The sequence below is a fragment of the Galleria mellonella genome, unplaced genomic scaffold (assembly GCF_026898425.1).
Source record: "Galleria mellonella isolate WM207_F2 unplaced genomic scaffold, CSIRO_AGI_GalMel_v1 utg223, whole genome shotgun sequence".
Taxonomy (NCBI): Eukaryota; Metazoa; Arthropoda; class Insecta; order Lepidoptera; family Pyralidae; genus Galleria; species Galleria mellonella.
Window position 1 is genome coordinate 4,490,982 of NW_026442042.1, and position 27,538 is coordinate 4,518,519.

Sequence of the window (27,538 nt, forward strand, 5' to 3'; positions counted from 1 at the left end):
TCTTTGCCCTATATTACACACACTTGTTCCTGCAAATTTACTTAAACGATTGCGTTAATTCTAGTCCCTTATTAATCATAAACCATGCATTGCAAAAGTCTAAAAGTTAATAATGTATAGTATATTTATAACTCCGTTAATTAAATTCTCATTTAATGGACCTTATAAAACGAGATGTTGCGTTTATTTATTTTAATTATGGGTAAGAAAACTGTTACATGTACATTAAGCGAAAATTATAATTTTCATCAGGTTGGCCGTCAAACTTTTTCAATTAATTCAGACATTAATTAATTTTTTTGGTTATTTTTGCAGAATGAAAGAAGTTTTATTATGTCGCAATTATAAGATAAAAAAAAATATCTGTGAGGATTCTTATTATGTCTTAATTCACCTAAATAAACGCGATTCTTATATATGTTGTGGTGTAAAAAAATTTCTTAAATAAATAAATGATATGATTTAATAAATAAAAAAAAAAAATGAAAATTCACAATTGTTTATTTTATAAACAACTTAATTTGTAAACAATGTCATAACATTTGACTCAATTTTAAATACAACATTTCAATAGTATGTCAAATATCTACTTATTTAATACAATATAAACTAATATCACAGATAATAAAATATAACGACTATGTATACAATAATAATAATTATGTATGTTAATTAGCATTATGTAATAATAATATGAAATTTAATTTATTTTGTTACTGTTATTCTTAATTATTTATACATTTTTTTTTTATTTTGGGAGAGCATTTTTTATTTTTTAATAATCTTGAATACATTTTAATATCACAATCTATAAAAACAACTATTTTTAACATATATATGATATTCTGATGAAAGAATAAATTATTAATTTTTTTTACCTAAAATCACAATTTGTACATCAGAATGTTTGTTTGTTAAAACTTTAAACTATTGCACAGTTTTGAATTACTTAAATTGTAGATCGTAAAAATTTTGGGAAACTAAGTTTAATACAATTTTGACAAGAATTTTATAAAAAAAAAAACAATAAACAAAATAATAAAGCAAACTAAATGTTGGAAACAATGTGTTCATGATTGAACTCTATTCTATGTATAACATAAATATTTTCAAACACGTCTAAAATTTCTTTAGAACATTCCAACTTGATTATATTGAATTTAACTTAATTTCAGAGTTATTTGTAATATTATTACAAATGCTATCTTGGACAATATTTGAATTGAGGAAACAGAAAACAATGCAGCGACAGGAACCTGCAATAAAGAAATAGTTTCATTAAATGCATTTCATCTACCTTGCCATAAAATATTGGAAAGTCTAGATTTTAAAGAATTTCAAAGCAATATTCGAGGAGCACAATCATTCTTTTAGAGACTTTCTCACTATTAAGAAGTTATTTACGAATGCAGATAACTTTAAGTTTTTATTTTTATTTCTATTTTTGAAGTTACAAGTACAATAGAGTGTTAGTTATAAAAGAAACAATTTTCTCCAAGGAGGAATTTGAAATCTGAAAGTAATTTTTAAACTTTGCATAAATATTCATACGTAAATATAAATTAGTTGACTGAGTGCTGAGCATTAGATGCTAATACTAACCAAGATAGTACTGCACTGTCTTATACTCTTAAAGGAAAACATATATGTGCTTCGAGTTTCCTTACGAGGAAGATTAGAAAGAGAAGCCATCATAGTTTAATGGTAGGATATTTAGAGAAATAACACCCCTCCTCTACTCTAAATAAGGTAAACGTTTTGTCTTTTTTTTTCATGCGAGTGCTACCGAGAAACGTTTTTACTAGTAGTTTCGTTTGCACTTTGTCAAAGGAGCAGGTTTGATTGGATAACCGATGATAGGTTTACAATACAATGTCCTGTGGTAATTTTGATAGAACTAAATAAAAAATATAAAAACTCAAATGTATTACGTTACATTTGTATTATCTTTTGTATCGACATGAAATATAATTAAATAATGATTAATATTTTAATCAAAATCATTAACAAAGAACTTACCTAGTAGGATCATATCTGGTATCAAATCCAGGTACGTTGAGTACATTCCATTCGTCTTTCACCTTCGCGTAACTGAATGAGATCTGGTCACGGAAGGTCTCCGGTGCCAATAGCTTCATCTGCTCCAGGTGTGAGTGGAACTCCGGTACCAGTGTCAGGTTCTTCTTCATCAGATGTTCTGTATAAAACAGAGGTATGATACTACCAAGCAAACCATATAAGTGTAAAAGTTTATACCTGCGACTTAGCTCGCGTGATTGTAATAAAAAATAACCAATGTCTATTTCAACCGATTTAAAAAAGAAGGTTCTTGTAACTTCCGTCAGTTATGAATTGATTTGGAAAATTTATTTTTTTATCTGCAAGGGTGCACTTATAGATTGGTCATATAGAAATATTATAAAATTGGTTTAGTACTTTAGGTTTTAACTTAAATATTCAACGCATGAAGGAATTCATGGGCGACACAGTATACTCTGTTATGTCTATGGTACTACTGTTTACGTCTATAAGCGACAGTTACCAGCTTGTTTGCCATTCTAAGTTGCATAAAAAAATATAACTGGTTTTGCCATAATTAAAGTCAGTTTTTTTTTGTGAACCACAAGTTCAAATTATTTATTTTTAATGTTTCATTTAGGCGATTAATTGAGTGGTTAAGCTACCAAGTAGTAACAAACAAACAAATTAACAATCACTTTCACATTTACAATGTTTATAAGTATTATGTAACAGATTAAAACCGTATTCGAAAGCATTTATAATTTTGTTGTCTAACAAACATAAAGGGCTTGATAACTTTCTATTCGTACATAATGTATTGGAAAATATTGTATATATTGCAGCGTGACAAATAAGGAAAACCAATATAAATCTCAAAGTGACCTATGTAAATCAGTTTGACCAAATTTCCTACGATAAACCAAGGGACATCAGTTGTTTATGTGGAGGAATGCAGTTTGTGTTAAGGGTAAAATTGGAACTCGGCTGCGAATAACTTTTGAAATGTTTCACGCTTTTAGTAATCCATAAATCAATCAGAAATTGGGTTGTTTCTGTCAAATTTAATTTTGTAATACGAAGTTACCGTAGATATGTGAAATTTTTAGAACCAACTTTTATATTTTTTATGAAATACAGATATATATGTAAAAGTACAAAAGGCGGTCTTATCGCTAGGACAATCTCTTACGGACAACCTTTATTTATAAACGTATTTAGATCGTTTTTGTATCTTGGTTCTGCTTCTGCGTTTTTTGTATATGATCAGATACAAAATTAATATTAATAAATAATTTATTATAAAATTGATATGATTAATGTTGATTCTCACCAATTATAAATCCCATGGAGACGTCGTCTGGTAACCGTATACCCTCACAAATACTGATGAATCTGCCGCCGCTGCAACAAACAAATCTTTTAGACTGTATCTCACGAAAAAGTCTTTCGGATAAAAAGTGTAGTTTCACTTTATTACATTGAGAATAAGATTCAATTTTAAATGTCATAATTTTGTTTCAAAATTGTAGTTAAAATATTTAATCGTCTTATTTGACAATATTTACTTTTATATATATATAATAATGATATATAAGTAAATATCTATTCAAAATAAGTCTACAGCTTTGTCATAAGAGCTATTGAGTTATTAAAACTAATATAAAGAGAAAATATTTGGTCTTTCGTTTGTAATCAAATCTGTTCTCTTATCTCAAAAAACTACTTAACCGATTTTAAAAATTCTTTAATTTATAGAAAGATAAAATGTCAGCACATAAATTGGATATTTCAGTTAAAAAAATCGGACGAAGCCGAAGCGGTTTACTAGTATGTAATATAACACAATAACGTGTAAAGTTGTGGAGTGCTATTTAACAGTACTTAGCAGAATAAATACAAACCTGGCAACAGGTAACATTTTCAGCGCTAAACTTCTGCTGATGCAAAATCCAGCACCGCCGGTGGCGAACCAAAACGAGAACATTAACTGTAACAAATTGTGACGTCTAAAACTTTCATAAATACAAAAGCAGGGAAAGGTAACTCCGAAATTTGGGCGGATTATGTTAAATGGCTTCACGCAAAACGGGCTTGTTTCCAAGAATTAGTAACTAAAATATTTGCTAATTGAAGAACATTTCACGATTTTGTATTGATGTAGAAACGATTGATGCCTGTTCCCTTTTTTCAATCGTCCCTTAATAAACAACTTATGAAATATTTAGATCATTATTACAGTTCAATATATTTGAATAAAACTTCGTACAATATTACTACTAGATTAACACAGGTGTAGTATATTTTATACTAATTTACACGAACAAATCCGTATACTTTAAATAGTAAATGAGGATAGCACAAAATACTATGTGCAGTACTTCGTTTTTAAAGGTTTTTATGCGAATTTATAGCACGATAATAAAAGTTCATAACTATAGACTATTTACTGTGCCACGGAAACGAATCGCGTAAATAAGATAAAATTGATCCTGTTGGATTCTAATATACTCAGCGAAATATGGATTTATCGAGCGTTACAATTATCACAATGTCAAGTGTTTTTATACTGTTTGGTATAAAAGAACATTTCGATCTTAGAACCTACTTACTTTCATTTACAGTTGCGTCTACAGTCTGCGTTCAATTATTTTTAAAGCATGATTTAGGAAAAAAAAAAATTTTTATATGCAATTTAGAATGGCAAACAAGCTGACATTCCACCTGATGGAAAGTAATAACCGTCGCCTATAAACATGTACGGTACTATGGACTAAGTACTGTTACTATAAGTAGTGTCAGATGTATATCAATAAATACATAAATACACACTTAAAAAATTATCCTTTAGAGATATATGCTTACAGTACAAGATTATCTGAAATCCTGATATGTGTGCTCTCAAAATATATAATTTGGCATGTTAAATTATTCATTTGAGTGTCAATATTTATATAAGGGCCATGGCAGTTAGTTTGGCGACATTTTTAGACAGTTGTGACAGGTTGCCTAGCAGATGTCAACCCTTCTCAAGAGTCGGAAGTCAATATTTGTATTATCATATTTATAAAATCAGAGGACATTATTTATTCGAGATTTTTTTAAAGGTAATTTTTTGTCTGGCCAATAACAAATAATTGGAAGTATGCTTATATTTTTTTAGAATATATAAGATTAGTCGTACTGAAAATAATATAATATAAAAGTAATATAAAATATTTATATAAAAGTGATATTAATAATATAAGTAAGCCAAAACCTAGAGATAGTATTTATGAAATTGAATAACATTCTCAAAAGAGAACAGACAAAATCTTATATATTATATTTTTTAGAACTGTTATAATATTTTAGATATTTTTATTTTATTTTCGTGAAGGACTAAGAGAAAAAAAAAGTGTTATAACATTTTTGAACTGTTCATTTATTATCGTGACGACATAAGAGAAGAAAGTGTCGTAACATTTTGAAATTTTTAATTTTATTCTCATGACGGAATAAGAGAATAAAGTTTTATAATATTTTTAAACTTTTAATTTTATTATCATGACGGCTTAAGAGAAAAAAATATGGCTACTTTTGTCTAGCAGTGGAACATAATGATTTGTTAAGATAATGTACCTTGTTAGTAGGTTTCTTGTACAGTTTCACTGGTTCATAGATGGATGTCCGTCCAAGATACCAGTCTTCTTGGTGATTGTATTTTTGTAATACGCTGACGAGACGAGGCACGTTCACGTAGTTGTCGTCATCGAAATGACAGAACCATCTAGAACAAAAATATATTTTATAGCAGTGTTCGGAGATATAACCAATCAATCCACCAATCAATTAATCTGTTATATATTTTCTGTAAGATAAAAATAATTTTTCAAATCGGTTTACAACTGACGGAGTTATGAGGTAACAAACATAAAAAAAATAATACCGAATTAAGAACCTTCTTCCCTGTCACTCGGACAAAGTCACGTTTAAAAGCTAATTAGTAAATAAAAGTGTCTGAGATATTAAAGAGACACCACCTAATTCAAAATTTCAAATATAGAATAGTTATAATATTATTATCATTAACATATCTGCCGTTAACTTTCTACTGTTGAATATAGGTTTTGCCAATAGTTACCACGCTTGGCAGGCGAGTTGGCAACAGCAGTTAGGTTTCGTATTAAGTGGTACGCTACTGTGCATCCTTCGATCATTCAGTTCCCTAAGTCGCCTCTTACGACACCTACGGAAAGGAAAGGGTCACACATTCTATACTGGGACCACACGGTGATTATTGAATATCGATATATCAGATATCATATCATAGTATAATTTATATACGATCATTTTTAATAACCGTATTATAAAGATTAATGTTACAGATAATATAACTTTGTACACTACGCTTACAAAGTAAAAAGAAAAAAGAAAAGTCCGTACAGACATTTAATCATCTATACTTATACGACCAACAATTTATACGGTATTTCAAACCAGCATTATAAGTCTTGAAAGTTATCAGCTGCCGTAGAAGGCGTAGTACGTACCTATATATTAAATAAATAATTGCATGATTGTATATGGAGTTTTGCTTGGTGCCAATAATTAGTACTGCAGTGTAATTTTGCGGCATTATGTTGGGCGCAAATAACAGCAGCGCCTGCGCAATCGGCGGCCACCACTGAGTAGTTTTATATAGAGCGACCATGTGTGTAATAATAAAATTGGTAATCTAAAAAATCATTAAATCATTCGTAAATTCTACTTTTTTATGTATCATCACTTGATAGGTAATAAATATGGATGTTCATATATCATAGTTTGTTATGAAGTAAATAAAGTAATAACAATATGTATTAAGTAACGCTTGCGCGGTCTATCTATTTTATATTTTCTTATTTGATTATGTATACAGGACATGAAAAATGGATAATATTTGATATAAACATTTAAAAAGGACACAGGTAACTTATATTTCGGACTATCAATAAATTACGGTCACGTTAAATTAGGTATTTGTGGACATAACATGTAAATATGTGATTGATGAAATATTATATTTATAATAATATCAATTATAAGAAATATAAAATGTAATGACGTGAAAGCAGTTACGGATAAAGCTTGTAAAATATAACAGATACAATATTTTTATTACTTGCATTAAAAATTTTTTTATGCAACTTAGAATGGCAACCAAGCTGACGGCCCACCTGATAGAAAGTGGTAACCATGGACATAACTATATACTGTATCGCCCTTGATACCCTTCATGTATGTATATATATATTAATATTTCTATCAATTTAGCTAAAACGGCCAGTTCATCTCAGTGGTCCATATTGCATGACACACGACAAATGGCCAAGAGACGCTAACTCATAATCTATATCGGACTTCAATGTATTGAGTTAAGCTTTGCGAAATTATATCGCCAGTATTTCTTACAAGACAGATGTTTAATAACAGCCGTTAATTCTGAATTGCAAATCTTAATTGGATAACGGTGCAATGGAATAATTAAAATGTTAAACAATGTTTACGTAGCGGTCGATTTCGGTCTATTTCTTAGTATAAATAGTAAACGCCAAACAACCACGACAAATATTTGGTATACTTAATTGTTTATTTATAGAAGTATGATAAAGAGTAATTGGAACTGAAGGGTTGTTCTTGAAATTAATTCCAATTGGTCGATATTGAAAAAGTAATGCTACTTATGCTCGATTTGCAACACTAGCGACATCGCATTATCATTAAAATAATCAAAATTATATTGTTTTATACATATATATAAACAGCAATATTACTATAATATTTAAAACATCTCTAAAGCCTGACTGCGGTCGCCAATCTGTCTGCCAAGCGTGGCAACTACTGGCAAAACCCCCCAAGGGGGAGGCTTATGTTCAACAGTGGACAGTTAAAGGCTGATAATGATTAAAGGCTGCAATTTCGTACGCGTGGACATGTAACATGCTGGTAAGTAACCACTTCTAGATGGTGTATCAAGGTACTACATATATTAAATTTTAAATTATATAGTATCAGCAACACAACCATGAAAACTGCATTGTATTTTGTGCAGTAATTTTTACGTGATACTGGATAGACAGAGAAAATAAAAAAAAAAAAATAATATTTGGCTTCTGTTTCTCCTATTGTGAAACACAGTACATATTTTTTTTTTAAATAACTGCCAGGTACAGACATGGTCCAGTTATAATACTGTAACATTAGTAAAACTACGTTACAAAATATGAAATCATTAATGCATTAAAACGTTTACCCTAATGACTCTTTTTAGGCATTTAGAGAACAATTTATGTATGTGGAGCTGTATGGAATAGCTAATTAAATGCGGGCGCCGTAACTGGCAGATATTTGGCACTGGACGTGGACTGGGATTATCTGAATTAAGATTTAATGTATATCTACTAATAATACTAGCTATTGTCTATAACTTTGCTTGATCATAAAAACCCATAGGCATTTAAATACGATTATGCCAGGTTAAAGATGAATGTACGAAAAGATTGATGAATGTGAAAGAAGAGAAGGAGGTTTGTTTGAATCGAAGCATTTGGCGTTCAATTGTTTCTGTATGGGAGATAGGTGTGACAGATATGTATGTATGTATACCAAGTTAATATTAAATATAAGATTGCTGTGGTCCCGGTACAGAATGGGCCACCCTTTCCATTCCTGCGGGTGGCGTAAGAGCCGATTAAGGTAACTTGATTGTCAAGGGATGGGCGGTTGTTAACCTGCCTGCCAAGTGTGGCAACTACTGGCAGAACCTTATGCTCAGCAGTGAATAGTTATCGGCTGATATAATAATAATATCAAATTAAATAGATTGGTATATTTGTTATATGGACATAGCTTACTATTAACACATGCCCTGGCAACTTGATATAATGTTTCTTATTGATTATTCCTTTTATTGTTTTGATGTTATAGTGTTTTATTTTGTAGACTTTATGATTTTCTAGGGTTAAAAATGAGTAGTGATACATTTTCTTATTTCGTCAGCAGAAGCAGAATAAAAAATATCCTACGAGTACGTCTTTATCCAAATTATGATCTGTGTACCAAATTTCATTTAACAAATGTCCAAATGTCTACAAACTTAAAAGACCTGCTGCTTGTACTCTGGGGATATTTAAAAAACTTTTCATTTAATTTAAATTATAAATAAAAAAATACATTTGAATTGAGAACCTCTTTCTGTTTGATAATAGTAATAATATATATCATATTATATAGACTCCACACGAACCTTGTGTTATCCAGTCGATATAAATATAACATAGCTAATACTCGTATGTATAATAAAATTATCCTTTGTCTTTTTTCAATGTCCTCTACCCAAAGGTCGTCTGGAAGAGATTGCTTAGTGATAACACCGCCTATCATAGTATCATTTTTCATTACAATTAAATGTATTTACTATTTTTATAAATGGCTCAATAAAATAAATAAATAAATAGGTAAATAAAATTGTAATGTAATGTAATTGTAAATGTATTGGCTTCTATTGGTTTTACTAAGACTTATTGATTTTTAGTATATATTTCTTGTATCACTCAAGAACTATTGCACTATATTGTATACGGTTTTATAATTGTGTTTTAAAAGATAAAATTAAAATTCTGGTATATATTTTATTTTATTTTTTTATACAACTTAGAATGGCAAACAAGCTGACGGCCCACCTGATGGAAAGTGGTAACCGTCGCCTATAGACATGAGCAGTACCATGGACTTAACAGAGTATACTGTTTCACCCATGATGCTCCTCATGCGTTGCCATTCCTGAGGACTCAGGTGTTATTCCTCTGTACCCAGTAAATTCACGCCATATCCCACCCTTCAAACCGAAATACAGCCATGTAAACACAACTGCTTCACGGTTAAAACACGAATGGGACAGAGGTACCCAAGCAATCGACTTTTGTACAAAGTCTCCCTTTTGGTATGCTACCTAGAAGTGCTCTATTTAATTAGTTTTCTTAATTCTAAAACGAAATTCATGCATACGAGGTAGTTAATAAATAATTATTATGGTGGTCATACTATCAAAGCCTATTTTACAGTATTGCTTTTGTAACTTTTCTTATACTATAATAGTGATGGCAAACAAGCATGGCTACCATATATTATAGACGCCTGCAACACCAGAGGGGAAACGTTTGTTCTGTGGCCCTATAGTAAACCTTATTACGCCCTTTTTCAAGAACCCCATAGCGTAATCTCTAGGGAAATCCTCGGCAGGAGGCTCACGCCCTGATTTTATCAGGTCCACTTATTTATTTAGAGGCTTCTGTCCTATGAGGACATTTCACTCACATTATCCTGAATCTTATTAATTATTATTATAAGTATAGATAATAAAATTGAAACTAGACGATGACTGTATATGGGGGGCTACTTAAGAAAGAATAATAGAAAGTAAGACTTAAGGGACGGCAACATCGAAAACTTTAAAAAATCTAGAAATTTTGTCTGCCTGTCTGTACGTCTTTCTGTCTGTACGTCTGTTTGTCTTTCTGTATGTTTGTTCCCGCATCACGCAGATACTATTGTACCTAATTGGATCTGGTTTTCATAGTTGTGTTCCTGAAGGTATAACTGTTTTCTTAACAATATACTAGCTGACTTGTCAAACTTTATTTATTCTCTACCGCTACCTACCTATTTTTTCTTATTGGGACAAAACTATCCTATCTCCCAAGTTGCAACAAACAATGTCTATCTTACAATAAAAAATATTTTTTATGCAACTTAGAATGACAAACAAGGTGATGGCTCACCTGATGGAAAGTGGTAACCGTCGCCTATAGACATGAGTAGTCGCCATGGACATAACAGAATATACTGTTTCGCCCATGATATTACCCATGCGTTGTCATTCCTGAGGACTCAGGTGTTATTCCTCTGTGTTATTATTATAATTTACTTAAAATCTAGTGAATGTTTCATGTTAATACGCCATCTAGATGTAGTCTATTTATTTGCTTTTCCTATTTTTGAAATCCACGTATTCAAAGTAGCGAGCAAAAAGCAAATATCAGTGATTTAAAGCACAGTAGGATTAGCACTAGACCAGACAGATTAGATGAATCACAGAATAGACAGGTACATAATTTTAAACGAATGAACAGAACTGGTCTGAGGGTGCTAAAATAGCAGTTAACAACATAGGAAAGGCTTTACCCGAAAAGGGATTAACGTCGGCTATTTCAATACGGCATCAGCTAAAATTTTATCTTTGTGGTTGTATATACTTGAAATATTTGTTATAAGTTTTGTCATATACTCGAACTGTGATATTCTGTTAATATTATTGATGTAAAAGATGGTTGAGATATTTGATGTTTATTACTCAATCACGATTAAAAAGTCGAAGAAGTTTAAATAAAATTTACTACAAAGATAAACCACATTCTGAATAAAAACTTATGCAAATTTATGCAGAAAAAGTCTTGAGAATCTAATATTATTAAAGATTATGTTATAATCACGCTCAAATGTCTGAACAGTTTTGAATAAAATTTCATTCACAGACAGACCGTAACGTAGAATAATATATTTTTTATATATTTTTTATTAAAATCCACGTGGTTCAAAGACGCGGAAAATAGTATTATAAAAGTATAAGATTGTAAAGATAAGCTTATTACTCTATCACACTCAAACAAATGTACAAATTTGAATGTAAGGTACATAGATACATTATATCCTAGACTAATACAAAAAACATTTTCATCTAGTCTTTATATGAATCATTAATCATAATGACTAGAGAAAAATCTAATGTACTTACACAAAATCCAGCTAAGGGATTCCTTGCTAAAGGGACTAAGTATAATCCGTTTATTCTAGTCCAACAGTCCACCTGAGACCGATAAAGTGAACTGCCTCGTTCTACGTAGCCGTGTATTTTTAGTCCCTCAGAGGAATACCTACTCTTTTCCTTTATACGTATTCCATTTAATCAAATTATAACTCGTTTAAATAATACTGGAAAATCATTTTCAAATTATTGCAACAAGTAGTACTAAAATTATCTGAGTTTTGAGCGAATAACGTTTTTATTAATTGATAGATTGCTTATCAATCAAGGTAACATTGAAAACTATATTTACATTTTTTTTTAATAACAGGGGGCAAACGACCATGCGACTCACCTGATGGGACTGGAAGCTGCCCATGATAACCCGCAACACCAGAGGCATTACAGGTGTACTAGCGTTCTTTTAAAAAGAAATGTGCTTATTTCTTGAAGGTTATGATATCTTATCGGTTCAGAAATATTGCTGCTGGAAGTTGATTCCCAAGAGTAGTTGTGCGTGGAAGAAAGTACCTTGAAAAACGCACGGTGCGGGACCGCCACTCATCCACATTGTTGAGGTGGAATAAAGTTCCACCCCAATATTTATAGTGGTATTTATATACGGTGTTGAAAATCAACAGAAGGTATCAATCCGAACAATTCCTCAAAGTACTCTCCATGATAAACTTGGTAAATGATATACAGAGACGCAACATCTCTACGCAGTTTTAGTGGGTGGAGACGGATAGTAAGGCGCTAATAATTACAATTTTATTACATTAGCAAGATACGACACAAAGTTAGAAGTCGAAGTTGTAAATTGAGAGGACATCATAGTAGGAAAGTTAGTTCATCATTAGAAAACCATGTTATAAAATAAAATGTAGAAACATAATTTAAATTTTATTAACAAAAACTATGTTTAAATATTCATGAAGATACTCATACGAGCACATATACATATATTGCGTGCAGTGCAGAAAGAGATTGTGTAATAAGAGATTTATTAATTGTTAATTTAGCACTGCATGTACTGGGCCAATGTATCGCCCCAATATTTCAGATATATTTTGCTTATATTTATTTAGTATCTAAGTTTATAATTATTATATATTAATTATTAGCTATCCGTTTGAAATATACGACATTGTCACTACAACCTCGTCGTATGACTTCATCTCGTACACCTTATGTCCTCTTTTCTTTTGATAGTGTAAGGTTTCATAGTTAATTTACTGTATTCCAATAAAAGGTACTTTGTATTGTATTGTAAATTAACTGGCTTTATGTATCAATTGATGCGTGGGATAAGGAAATGAAACAAACGTGCTCAAGCAATGACCTCTTAGGCCGGATTCACACTATAACGTCTCGTTCGTTCAGTTCGTTCTCAGTGCCTCATCAACATAATAACGTAAATCCTCCAATATACTTATTTTAATTATTAAGGGCTTATTGAGTATTTATGAATAACATACTATTTTAAAGGTTCGAAAGCATTATTGAAAGTTTTAGTTAAATAGCTCTTAAAACCTACAATATTTTTTTTATGAAAAAGACTGATTGTTTCTTACGTAATAATATTTTATCAGACCGAGAATGTACCGAGAATATTATAGTGTGAATCCTGCTTTAGCGACACGGTTTAATCTCTACGAACAAAGAGCCATGTCTCATTTAACATCAATACTGCCGTAGCAAATTGTCAATTCATTAGAGGGTTGCCGTAATTCATTAATGGTTTAATCCCAATGTATTGATTAAGCTTTTATCATTTATATTGAAGATTGAGAGTCGATAAACGCTTTGATAGTGATACGACTTTAATAAATAATATTTGTATCATAGATTTTTATTATTTAATTTTTCTTTTTTTAAATATATGTATTTTAACTAACAAAAGAAACTATTTATTTGAAGAAATATGTATTTTATCTAAAACATATAATCCTGTAATCATATGTTTTAGATAAATGATTGCGCATAGAATAGATTTTACTTCGCGTCGAGCAGTTTTTTTCGCCACATAAAAGCGATTGCTTCAATCGTCACAAATTTGAAAGCAAAACGGGAGTGAACCCTATTATCGATAGCAATAAGGATTATCAAAATCGTTTCAGAATTGGCGACGAAAAGAAATACAAACGTATTGAGAAAATCTCCCTTTTAGAAGTTGCTTAATAACTTTAAGGGGTACCAAGATGGATCGCAGCTGTAAAAAAAAAAGAGGAGGCCAACAAAAACAATCACCGGGATTCTGTGTAAACGCGTGAAAATCATTGTGAAGCTCAACATAATATTGAATTTGCTCTTCAAAAACCATTAACGTTTGTTGTGTGTATTTCAACATCGAGGTTGTTGAGTTTCATGTCTACAGATTAAAAAGCTTTTCACTTGGTTTAACATCCTTTTACAGTTTGAAGATGACTGAGTAAATATCATAGAACAAGAATATAGAACAGTAAACACGGGTAAGAGGTAACGTCAGATCTTTAATATTAATTTCGTAAGTTTGGAAATAAAAAGAAAACAATTTATCGTTACGGTTGTATTTATATTTATTACAAAGAAACACCTGTATTTATAAATAACCTACAACAGGAGGACAATGGAGTGTTACAAAAATATACAAAAAAAAAATTATCTTTAGAGAGTTGTAAGTTACATAATATTAAATATTATAATCGAATAAGGAAATGAGAAATTACTTAATTTGAATATTTTTGGTGTGAGTGATGTTACGCGATATCCTTCCCAATTCGGCACAATTATCGTTGATTTTATTGAAATCGACATTTTTCGAAACGACGGCAAACGGGAACGCGACTCATCTGATAGTAAGCGAGAACCGCTACTCATGAGCACCCGTAACACCAGATGAACTGCAAGTGTGCTGCCGGCTTTTTAAAAGGAATATGCTATTTTTTGCAGGTTACGATGTCGTATCGGTTCGGAAATGCTGCTGCTGGAAGTTGATTACAAAGTATTGTGTGGTTGTGTGTAGAAGAAAGTGTACACTACATAGTTTACTTACTCGCCTATGGGAACATCACACTAATTTTATTACATTTAGTATTTAAATTAACTGCTTACGAGCAATAATTTTTTAAATTATAACCTACAATAAATTTTTTTAGTTTTCCATAGTAACACGACACAAGAGAGGTTTTGTTTGAAGAATTATAAATACGTTTTCGGCTGCCTTTTAAAGAAAAACGATGCCATAACCCGTGAGATCGATAAATATGATCACTGGGGTGGTTAGAGAAACTAACATCAAATATTTATTCAAACAGGCTTCTAAAAACAGAAGTTAAGAGCATCTTGTTTTTACTAAAAACAAAGGCTCAAGTGTGCATTCACAAGTAAAGTTTGAACTAAAACGGTCATTTAGATAAAAAAACTTTGAGAATCATTGGACTATTAAAGAAATTACACTTCCAGGTACCGTTTTAAAAGCAATTTTAGGCACCAATTTAAGGTTAATGTGGCACACGTTTAGATTGGAGATAAAATTAAAACTTAGCTATACTTTGTTAAAATGAAGATTTATAGATTATTATAATACATATTATAGTGGTATAATTTCTTTACCTTTACAAGTATTTGTAACTTTTTTCTTTGCTTTCGCAATATATTTGTGGAATATTTAAAATTTTGAATATTTTAATAAAAGAATTTAGTATGGTTCTCTAAAGAACCTAGCAGAAAGAAATTAAGTTATCCCTTTTTAAGGACATTGATTTGAAATTACGGGTGTTTATCACTAGGTGTATCCCGTGGTTTTGCCAGTATGATTTAGGATACATTCTGTTTACCAAATTTCATTTAGCCGTTTAAGTGTAATTGAGCATTAAAATAACAAAATTTCACATTTGTAATAGTAATATTACTTGGTATATTCCAGTGTATTTGTCAGCACGATTTAGAATACGGCCTGTGTACAAAATTTTCATTAACCGTTTAAATGTAATTGAACAATAAAATATAATAATAAATTTTCACATTTGTAATATTAATATTACTAGGTGTATTCCAGTATATTTGTCAGCTCGATTTAGAATACGGCCTGTATATCAAATTTCATTTAGCCGTTTAAGTGTAATTGAGCAATTAGGTAATACATTTTCACATTTTTAATATTAAATTAAACATGTGTCACTGTTTTGTTCATGTTATTTAGGATAAAAAAATAATTCTTATATTAATTTATTATAATTATAGTCCGTCGGTACAAAATTTTGCTTAATATCCGTTTGATTATGATAAAAAAAATACCATTACAAAATTTTATATTTATAAGTATTATATTAATACAATGTAGACCGTCTCTTATGTTAATCTTTTTAGTATTGTATGTTTAGCACCGCTTACCATGAAATCTCTAATTCCTGTTCTAATTGTAGCTTTCAGATCCACGTTGGTTATAATTACGGGACTGATTAATAGCATCCATCATTTCACATGTTACAAATAGTGCTTTGATTGCGTTATAATTGCTGAGATGTGTCACTTTGATGGACTAGGTAACGGTGTGGCAGATTGTAATTATGTATGTTCAAATATCTGCCGACTATCATTCGATTATTGTATTTATATCCACGTTATGTACGTGTAGGAGTTAGGTTATCAATATCTTCCAACTGTTAGGAGATAATTAAACTTCACAAAAAAAAGATCGTCTATTTTCTCTATTAAGGATAATTAGAAAAGAACCAGCATATGTTTTTTCTCAATCATGCTTGGAAATGTGAGCACTATTTTGACAATCTTCTTCGAGATAAATCAAAATTGCCGTACTGGCCAAATACATACGGGCAGCGGCCGGCAAAAGTTGTATGAAAATCCATATCTGTCGTGTTTTGCGGCCAGATAAATTACTATATAAACTCATATCTGTCCTGTAATTTAAAAATGGAATGACCTTTTCCTTCGAAACGTGGCTACCAAGAAAGTAACTAATAAAAAGTTTTATTTAAATTTCGAACTGGCTAGCAAATAGAAAGCTGTTTATTGAAAAAAACAAAGAAACATTATGGCGCGCGAAAAATTATTATTGTTCTTTATTCGTCATTGAACTTAAAAAGTAAAATTGTGTTTTTGATTTTCGCGCATTGTTTGAGAAAAGTATTATACAAGCCTTGGCCACAACTAGGCATTGATGGACTCACGTATGTGTGCCTCGGCTGCGCCTTGGCCACATTTGTACGTTCATCCATCAATACCTCAGTTGCTGGTCACTGCAGTAATGTACTATTATCGAATTTAATAATTTATTATGTATATGTAGTAATCCATAAAAAATAATAAATGTTTATATTCGTATATTTGATACATAGTTATTTCGAGAAGAAAACTTTCCAAGATTATTTTTCTTTATATTAAGTGTAGAAAACAAATCATAACTAGAATTATTTAGGCCTATTTATAAAAAAATAAATTTTCAATAATGGCAACAAATTTCGTCTGATTTAATTCGAGTTCCGTAGTTCCCTCAAGAGGTGCGGAACGCTAAAGAATACAGATGAAATGGAACCTTCTTTTTGAATGTTGGCACAATAGATAAAACTTTTTAACGAACGCTAATTGGCGCTTGTATTGTTTAATGATATAATGATACCGTGTTTGGGTTTCCTGTGGACTAAATGATAACCTCTGAACGGGCATTATTAAATACTGTTGTTATGAAATCAGTGAACAATGAGGCCGAACACTGACTCGGGCTTGCCGTAAGAGGTGGTCACTCATGTGAAAACAAAGATGTTTGTACATATACAAATATGTTATTATGAACGACTGCATTGTTGTAATTTACTTACTGTGTCTTATAGGTTAGTTCGTGTGTATATAGGATAATGGCAAGGCAATTAAGAATACAGTTCCTCTGTGTATAAAATTTTATTCACACTTGTCGCGTCAAGCGAGGTTTAGTAACAAAGATCTAAACAATTTTATATAGTTTAAAATTGGAAGGAACTATTATTTTTTTATGAATGATTAGCTTTTCCTACATGTATCTCATATCATCTCGTTCCCCGTTTGGAGTTGATTATAACAATCCAGCTAATGTTCATCAAGATTTTAAACGATCTTTAATTGTTGTTAATTGTTTGATAAGAACAGTAAGAGGAGAGATGTTTCATGTTTACTATAATGAATATGAAGGTATGATAATATAAGAATGTAAATAATAATATTACTAATATATACTTTTATATCAATACTAATAAAGTTACAATACTGTGATTTTGTCTAAAAAAATCTTTGAAACATCTATGCGAAATTGCAAAAATATTTCAAAAAGCTATTCATTTTTCTTTGAGTTCTTATAAAATTTAAGTTACTTACTTTTTACCGCTCTCCAGGAAATGGTCATATTCCACCGACATTTTGCAGCAGAGGTGTTTGCGTTGATGCGACGCCGAGCAGTTTGTGTTTACCATATGTCCATCTGGAAGCACATGAAAATAAACTGTAACATAACGACATAGAGTTAAAATTTCAATACTACTTATTTCAGGTAAAGGAACCCTTATCTCAAGTTCCAACAAATGGAGATCAAAACAGTTTTAATATACGAAGTTGAAATGAAAGTTGGTAATAGGACTTACTGGTTTGATTTTGATGCTGTCGGTTTTCTGTATCTGTGAAGAACCAAGTCTGTAACAAAGGATAATACAGTTTGAATACATTATCTCTTCTAAAATTAATAAGAAATGTAAATTTTTTGTTAATTATATTTAAAAATAAATAATAAATGCACACAATTGAAAATTTTACGAAACGGTTACCACTTTGTGAGGCAAAGTGGTAACCGTTTCGTAAAATTTTCAATTTTTCGCCTATAGATACGAGCAGTACTATGGACTATGTACTATTACTACAGGTAGTGTCGGATGTATATCAACAAATACACATTTTTATGCAACTTAGAATGGAAAACAAGCTAACGGCCCACCTGATGAAAAGTGGTAACTGTCGCCTATAGACGTGAGCAGTACTATGGACATAACAGAGTATACTGTTTGTTTTTTATCGATTAGTTTGTTATGTAGGTGCCGTTAAAATAAATACTCTTTAGCTGACAAGAAAACTGGGGCAAGCTTTATATAGGGGTTGACAAGGAGATACTAGCTGCCTTTATATGATATTTATTGCACAGGTGCTCATAAAAGCCAGGACGTGAATTTATTGGTTACCTAATAATAAGAAAGTATAAAAAGCTATAAGAATTTATTAGAAAATAAATGAAAAACAACGAAACAGTTCTTGTTAATGATTATTAATATTGTAAATTTGTAATTTTTGGAAACCCAATGGCTATTCCAGCCGTTATGAAATTGCCATTATTGTAGTACACTTATGGGTTGGAGACGGGGTATTTTTCCCCGGTTAATTAATATATACCAGAGGGAGACTTTGTACAAGTTGTTTGCTTAGGCATCTCTGTCCCATTCGTGTTTCTATCAAACAGTTGTGAAACAATTGTTTGCATGGCTGTGTTCGGTTTGAAGGGTGGGATTTGGCAGTAAATTTACAGGTGTGCCCTGAGGAATAGCACCTGAGTCCTTAGGAAGGGCAACACATGGAGAGTTGCCATGGGCGAAACAGTATACTCTGATACGTTCATGGTACTGCACATTTCTATAGGCGACGGTTACCACTTTTAATCAGGTGGGCCGTATGCTTGTTTGCCATTCTAAGTTGCATAAAAAAAATATAAATTACTTGACTTTTAATAAAATATTACTTCCTCTACACGATACTTTCACGGTGTAATTGGATTCTTAATTTTTATACATGTGTGCAGATATATCGTGTAAGCTGCTTTCGTTTCTTATCTCAAATATGCAAAGTACCATACAAGCTAAACTTTGTTATCTTCCTCACGGCGTGTTGAACATTTCCGCGAAATTTGTTCGACGACCTTGGTGTAGCGGTTTAACAATCGGAAGATGGTTGTAGGTTCGATACCCGCACGATACAAACATTTGTATTCACAGCTGCATGTATTTGTATTGGTCTGGACATTTGTTGTATATTAAATACATGTATATATTAAAAAAAATTAAGTGTCTATTATTCTGTCAGATGTTTAGTATTTATATTGCATGGTTATGCTTAGTTCAAAAGCAGATAATGCTTGATTTCAAATAAAAAACAAATTGTGAATGTTCATTACATACAAATATATCATCTAAAATACTTTTATATTTTTAAATTTGAAATATGGTACGAATATTTATTATATTTATGGCCAATTTTATAATATTTTGCTACAATGAATACCTATATAATTTAGAAAATAAAAAGAATTTTTGTTTTATACTTCGTAAAAAAATTAAAATAATAAAATAGGTAAGAAAAATTAGCATAAGCGCAGAATCGACGAAGATATTTAAAAAAAAAAAACATGTCGAATTGTAACACTCTTTATTTGAATTCAATTATAAAAACACTACAATTCACAATTTGTATTTATCCGTTGACCACAAATAAATATACTTAGATTATAATAGATAAAGGGACTTAAACTTACTAAATTAATAAAGATAGTAGAATGTATAATAATGTAAGATAAAACATGTAGATTTTATCAAACTAGTAAAATTTTAATGAATATAAATCGTTATATTAACAAATTGACCGACTGGTCAACATGTCGAGGGTTAGTATTTATGTGTTATTTATGAAAACAACGCCTACATACTTAGATATAATATAGTGGAGGTATCACAAGTCACAATATTAGCATTTAGGGCGGTACATCCGCAATCTTGTCGTCTGTTGACAATACACACCCGCCGATAATACCTGACGTCAAAAGCAGATACAATGAAAAGAACTAGATGGAAGTGACATAGTTCTTTATTATAGTGGAACTTATAGTGCCATAACTGGCAAAACTTAGTGTAATTCTAATATATTACATTAATTTTAAATACACTATCGGGTCTTAATATGATGAAAAATTTTTGCACCACGTCGTGGTCATGGCAGGTCTAGAATCCAGTCCACATTGAAACGTCGGCAATAAAGCAGCAGGTATGTAAGTACTATTTATCTACAGAAAATTAACTAAAATTAATTTCCATCGCATTAAGTCCCAATAGTGTATTTAAAATATGTGTAAATAATGCGAAAGTTGCGAAAAAAACTAAATTCCACTAAGTTTTAAATGATTACTAATTATTTATTATACTCATTTTTAAGTTTACAAATTACTAGGTAAATTTGTAAGTAGCTATATGAAGATGGCATGCCATAGTTTTTAGCGTTAGTGTAATAATTGTGCCTGTAAGAATTACACAATTTTTTATTTTGCAACGTCGTACTATTTTGTAGTGAACTAGTAGTGATTTAACTAGTAGTAATTGTGAGTGAAGTAGTAGAATTTGTAGTGAACACTGAGAATTTTTACTTTTTCAGATTATTTATTAAGGACGCTTAAGGTGCATAAAAACTACGTTATATCTAAATAATTCAAAGCAATGCATTCCGAATTCTCATGTAATCGTTCGCGACATGCGAAATGTATTTGACCTCTAGTTATCTGTTAAATTGTGGTCATATTTTATATTTATGACAAGAAACAATTTTAGTTAAAAGGGATATTAAAAAACTTATCACATACCAAACATCATTGTGGATTTTAGTCATTCTACGCAGACATATTTTTCCTACTACTCGGAAATATGTTTTTTTTTTAATATCACAAAGGTGGCTGTTTGCCACTTTTGTAGTATAAAAAAATAAGCATGCAGCCTGTTTGATGGTAAACTGTAGCTTATGGACATCTGTAACACTAGCAGTGTTGTCGATAATTATTGTCAAGGTTTCGATACATATCAATGAATTTAATTGTAGCAAAAGGATATCTAATCTTTTTGCTACAAGTAAATACTAAATAACTAGTGAATTTTTTTAAATCATCAACATACATTGCCAATACCTAATATGGGCAATTTGGAGTTTTATTATAGTATCCTAAAACAAATTTAAACAACTCATCTAATTGATAATTTAGTCATTCAGGCAATCTGACCGTCTTGGTGTCTAATTATTTACCACTTAGTATCAGAATAAATTAGTACTTTAAATACTTTATTTGACTATTTGGATGGTAATGGTTTAATCCGCTTGATCTTTCACTTAATAGGAGAGTATTAACCCAGTAGTCGGAAATTTACCAACTGCTTATTAAATTGAGTTATTCAAGTGAGCTTTGAATATATAGATCCGTTTACGTGAATTCAATTCGCACTCAAAGTTAACGTCTCAATTTATATGTCACTTCCATAGATCACTATTTATACAATCAGGTCAGTAAATAACATTAGACACACCCCGGTTTGTTCACAACATGTTTGCCTAACGTGACCAACCGGATAAATCACAAAGATTCAGTGTATGCTATTATATTTAACTTCTCTAATATATAATGAAATCATTTAGTGTGAAAATAAACTGTACTTACTCCTTATCTCATATAAGGAACAAAATAATTCAAAGTAATAACAATAAGCAAATAATAAGGGATTGTAAGTAGATTCCTCTTCTAAATGTGCTTTACTAATTTAAGGCAATGCCACAGATTCTGTTGTTTCTTTTTTTTTTGGATGGAAATAGAATAATAACTTTTTTGTTTATACTTGCTGAATACCAATGAGGGATAATTTTTTTTTTTTTTTTTTTGTGGATGAAAATGAAATGGTAACCCCGCCTGCGCTAATGGGATACGCTGGCGGAGCACCAGTGAAGGGTGATCGATGAGAATGAAAATAGGCCAGTTAGCCCATCATGACGAATTCATCAGGAATTAACCATGATAGTTTCCAGAGGGAACCACGAGGAGGTCGACCTGATTGAGTTTATTCCTAGCAATGGGATTTTTAGTCTCCATTACTAACAATCCCTTTCCCCCCCAATGAGGGATAATAGGTGCGATCAGATCATTTGGCTCATCGTGCCAAATTCTAGAGCAATTAATAAAGATGGCTTCCAGCATTCCGTGTTGAGGTCAATAATATCTAACAACTAGCATTAAGATCGCTTGTTCCGGTTATTTTATTCCCCGGCACTCTTCATCGAATATAACTTTACAGATATTACCTTAGAACCTAAGGCAGATTGTTAATAAGAATAGATAGATTATAAAAATGTCTAAATAAATATTTTGATACAGTACATTCTGTATTTTAGGCAAAGTTTATAAAAAATAAAAGATATGATATATTATTATCAAAATCTATATAATTCAATTGGCTTAGATTAATATTTAATTATGTAAAAGTACTTAGTAAATTGATATTCCGCTGTAAATTTTTTAATGTAAATAAATTATTATTATGTGAATCCTTACTAATATTTTTAAATATGAGCGTGAGTTTGTTTGTTACCTCTTTAACGGCTTAACAAATTATTATGGTATGGTATGGTATACAGGTACTATACGGTATTGAGAAGGACATAGGCCACTTTTTATCCCGTTCAGTAACCATATTCCAGTTAGGCCGAGAAAGTTGCGAGGAAATGATAAATACATAAAACTTAATACGTACAGGCAAATGAGAAATAACAGTGTTTTTTAATATGACGAAATACAAGGTGCATAATATTCTCAGTTTCGCGCCGCACAAACTTCAAGTTACTGGCAAATATCTGACGGTGTTTGTCAAAACTTTTAGTGCTGAAGGCGTTATTTACTTGTTTGCTACGTTGAAGAAAAACAAAAGCTAACTTTTTCTATTTCTTTTTTAAAATGTTTTTATGCAACATAGGATGGCAAGCAAGCTGACGGCTTACTTGATGGAATAGACATGAACAGTATCAAGATCATAACAGAGTATACTGTGTTGTCGATAATACTCTTCATATATTGCTGTTCCTGAGGACTAAGTTGTTATGGCTTTGTACCTTGTAATTTCATTGCCAAATCCCGCCCTTCAAATCGAAGCACAGCCATACAAACACAACTGCTTCACGACAGAAATACAAATGGGACAGAGATATCCAAACTGACAACTCTCGTACAAAGTCTCCCTCTGTATTCTGATATTATTTCTGATGTTGCTATTGAGGTATATTTTATTATAAGTTTATTTTTAAATCGCAACATCAGTAAATGCAATAAATACGATTGTAAATATAGGTAGGTTTGTAGTTTTCAATGTCGTTCTACGCTTTTCGTATTACAATAGTATATTTGTATAGTGCATACGTTTATAACTCAATTTGTAATCTGAAGAGTCGGTTCCGAACCAGTGAGTATATAACGTGTAATGAATTTTGATTTTCGTATTTAATACCTAAAACGTCATGTTAGTCTTGAAATTTGCAAGATGTTTTTAAACATTTTAATACATTATTATTTAATAATATAAAATTTTAATAAATAGCATAGGATATATTACAATGCGCAATTAAGTACCAAATGGTGTAGAGCTAAAAGCTGATGCGTTTACTAATAAATATTAGAATGATAATATTACATAATATAATAAACATATAACGGAAAACGTGTTAAAAATAACTATATTTTAAATATTATAAATTATCAATTAGAATTTAACAAAAATACAAGTACGCTATTTTGAGTCTACTTACATAGGCCAATATTGCTTCACAATGTTTGAATCTAATACAATAAAAATATTGAAGTCGATGTTCTTGGTAGAACAAAATATTAAATTATCTTTATTATCTTCCATCCTTGGGTTCCAGGTGATCATAAGCTGCTTATAAATCAAGAATTATTTATCTTTTGTGAATAATCCTGGATTTCCTAAATTTCGACACGATTGTTTACTTTTTAAGCAATTACCAAGTGAACGTGGGGACGATATTTTGGCCAATTTAAAACAGAATATAATACGTGTAATTGTTTTTGGAATATGTATAACGGTGCTATATCTATTTTATCACTATTGAAGCAGCTGTTATATTTTTTCAGCGAAATTTTCTTGTTTAATTTTAAATTTATGTGCCTATAAAACATTCTATCACAATTTAAGGTATTGACGAATTCTCTGTTTTTTTTTGCGGTGATATTGATCATTACGTCTCTATACAAAAGCTAAGGTTACAACGTCAACAACAAACAGAGGTATACGTTAATATCTAAGAAATGGATGCATAAAAACTTTCGAAATATCGATAAGCAGAAATTGGATACCCGATATCCAAATATTAGGTCTTTAGCCTTTGAGAAACAGATTTTATGTTATTACAGAAAGATTGATTTCAAATATTGCATCAATGTTTAATATTAAATGTAGTATGATTGCAATATAATAATATTAATAGTGATTCGAATAAAATTTGACCGAAATGAATTTTCTACAATTTATCCTTATAAGAAAGTAAAAAAATATTCATTATAGAAAGTTTCATTGATTACTATTAAATTTGAAAAATGATAATATCACAAATTCTCAGATAAATCAAACGCGATACATCAATATACAAAAGGGCTAAAACGAGCGCAGTCCGGTCACGTGGCCGGCGCGCGCGCCTTCGTGCCACGCGCGCAAGCGCAGGGTCCATGCACAATAGTTATTTATGTTGGTCCTTCGGACCGGATTAACGGTTGATTATGCACGCTCCAGATTCAGGAAACTCGAGTTAAACGGGCAATGCACGACTAGTCGCAGTCCGTTCTCTATTGTTGGCTTTTGTACTCTTACTATTCAATATAAAGGGCACTTGGATTTATCGTGTTTCACTTGATCTATTCGAATAAGTATTATTTATATCTTGTTAGTTTTATATGTATTAAAGAATGAATTCTTATAATACTGATCATTGTGATTTAAAACATTGTTGTTATAACATAGACTTAAATTATTTTTAACATTTACATACTATAATGATTTGAGCTTTTAAAATCTTATTTTAAAGTCACCACAATATTCATTAGCATTCACAATGGTAATGGTAATTAATGAAACACACAAATGCTTTTAAGGCTCAATTAGCGAATAACTTGAAATAGTCTTTTGACCAACCAAATACAAAATCGGAGTGTTAAAACATTCTTTGTTAAATTATTTCTGAAGTTAATGGCGATATTGACCTTATAAATATACGGTTCCCGCTGCGAACGTTTTCTAGTGCATTTATCACTTTGCTATTAAAATTTAACACTGCGGGAGTATTTTTATGATCCTTAAATTTTATTGTCTTTGTTTTTGGTAAAAACAGTAACATTATAGCGATAATAAATGTAAAATAAACTAAATCAATTACTGCATTGTTTTTTAAAAAAAGACATTTTCCTATAGATACAGGAATACACTTTAGCAAGTTATCCTTGAAAACATTATATTAAAAGATTGTTATAATTTTGTTACTGATTTTGCTCAGAGTAGCTAGTCTTATTTTTGCTTAAACTTTACTACTGAATAGATAAAAGATTAAAGTTCAGCAATAGTTAAGACCTATGAATTTTATTGTAGATATAAGAATAAAGATTTTTTTTCCCATATAATTCAATTGGTTTATCGTAAGTAATGTGGATGTGTCTTTGTTAAAAGAAGTTAAAAAATAATGTTTAGTTATTTGAAATTAAAAGTTTTCTCTGAAGATTTAATTTAAAAAAAAAAATATAATATATATTTTTAAAGCTTGATTACAGGATAAAATGACCTCTAAAAACATATTGTTTTATTAGTGTGTATATTATTATAATATTTAGCTTCATTTTCAGAAGATAGGTAATTTTATTTACTCACGTATTTTTATTTGATTTGAATTGTAGTTGCAGATATAAAATAATAAAAAAAAAATACATGACTTTTTTATGACATTTTGTGGACTATAAATAATGTTCAATAGTTACTAAAATATGAGTTTGAAAGCCTATTTAGAATTTCGACAATGGACTGAATAATAGAATTTGTAAATTTAAACGTCAAACCCTGGTTTTTGATAAGCAAAGCCTGCTCTGATTTCATTGAGTGAAATTGCTCGTCCATATTGTGAAGTTTTTGGAAATGTTAAATTGTGAATATACTACACGTAACAACAATAAATTTTCATTTAGTCCGTTAAAGTTGATAAATATTTAGGCAAATATTAGGGGTATTGTATAGTGTGTATATTACTACTATCAAGTTTTGTTTTGTTTACCTTTTGATGATAAGTAACTAAAAGTTAAAAGCCTGTTTAGGCTACGGTAAACTTATATGATTCTAAGTTAAGAAATGTTAGTAAAATTCTTATAGGTGATAATCATTCTTACCTGTTGCTTTGCTAATTGAAACCATGTTTTCAAAATTATCGGTAATCTTGTATACTGATAATGTTTAGTTGTCTTAACACTAATAAAAATATCATCTAAAGTAATGTTTTTGTTCTGTCCACTATTGTAAATGCTTGTTTTTGTCACGGGTTCAATAGAAAGGTCAGGCACTTGCACTGCTCCCGGTCTTTCTTGGAAGTTGAAAGTTACTCCGCCATGGTACACTAAAAGGCTACAGTACCCTACTGTTATCAGCACAGCTGCTGCCTTAATCATTCTGCGGCCTCCCATGCCAGAGCCCGGCGGCACTGAAGCACTGATAAGCTTTCGAAAGTCTTAACACCTTATCACTCATCTGTTGAATTTTATATCGATACACTATTGAAAAACAGAGCGCAAAGTACAGTCCGAACCGGCACAATGCTCTAACGTTGGGGAATGGTTACAAACTAAAT

General features: G+C 30.7%; 1 protein-coding gene across 1 annotated transcript; it reads right to left on the bottom strand.

Moving 5' to 3' along the window:
• Nucleotides 1-729: 729 nt before the first annotated feature.
• Nucleotides 730-27,538, bottom strand: LOC113517457 (fringe glycosyltransferase). Its single transcript, XM_026902123.3, is given in 9 exon segments — nt 730-1,256; nt 2,020-2,197; nt 3,353-3,423; nt 3,924-4,009; nt 5,641-5,788; nt 18,191-18,293; nt 18,454-18,502; nt 27,084-27,395; nt 27,397-27,538. Coding segments are annotated over 9 exon segments (1,044 nt in total). The 5' UTR covers nt 27,439-27,538; the 3' UTR covers nt 730-1,201.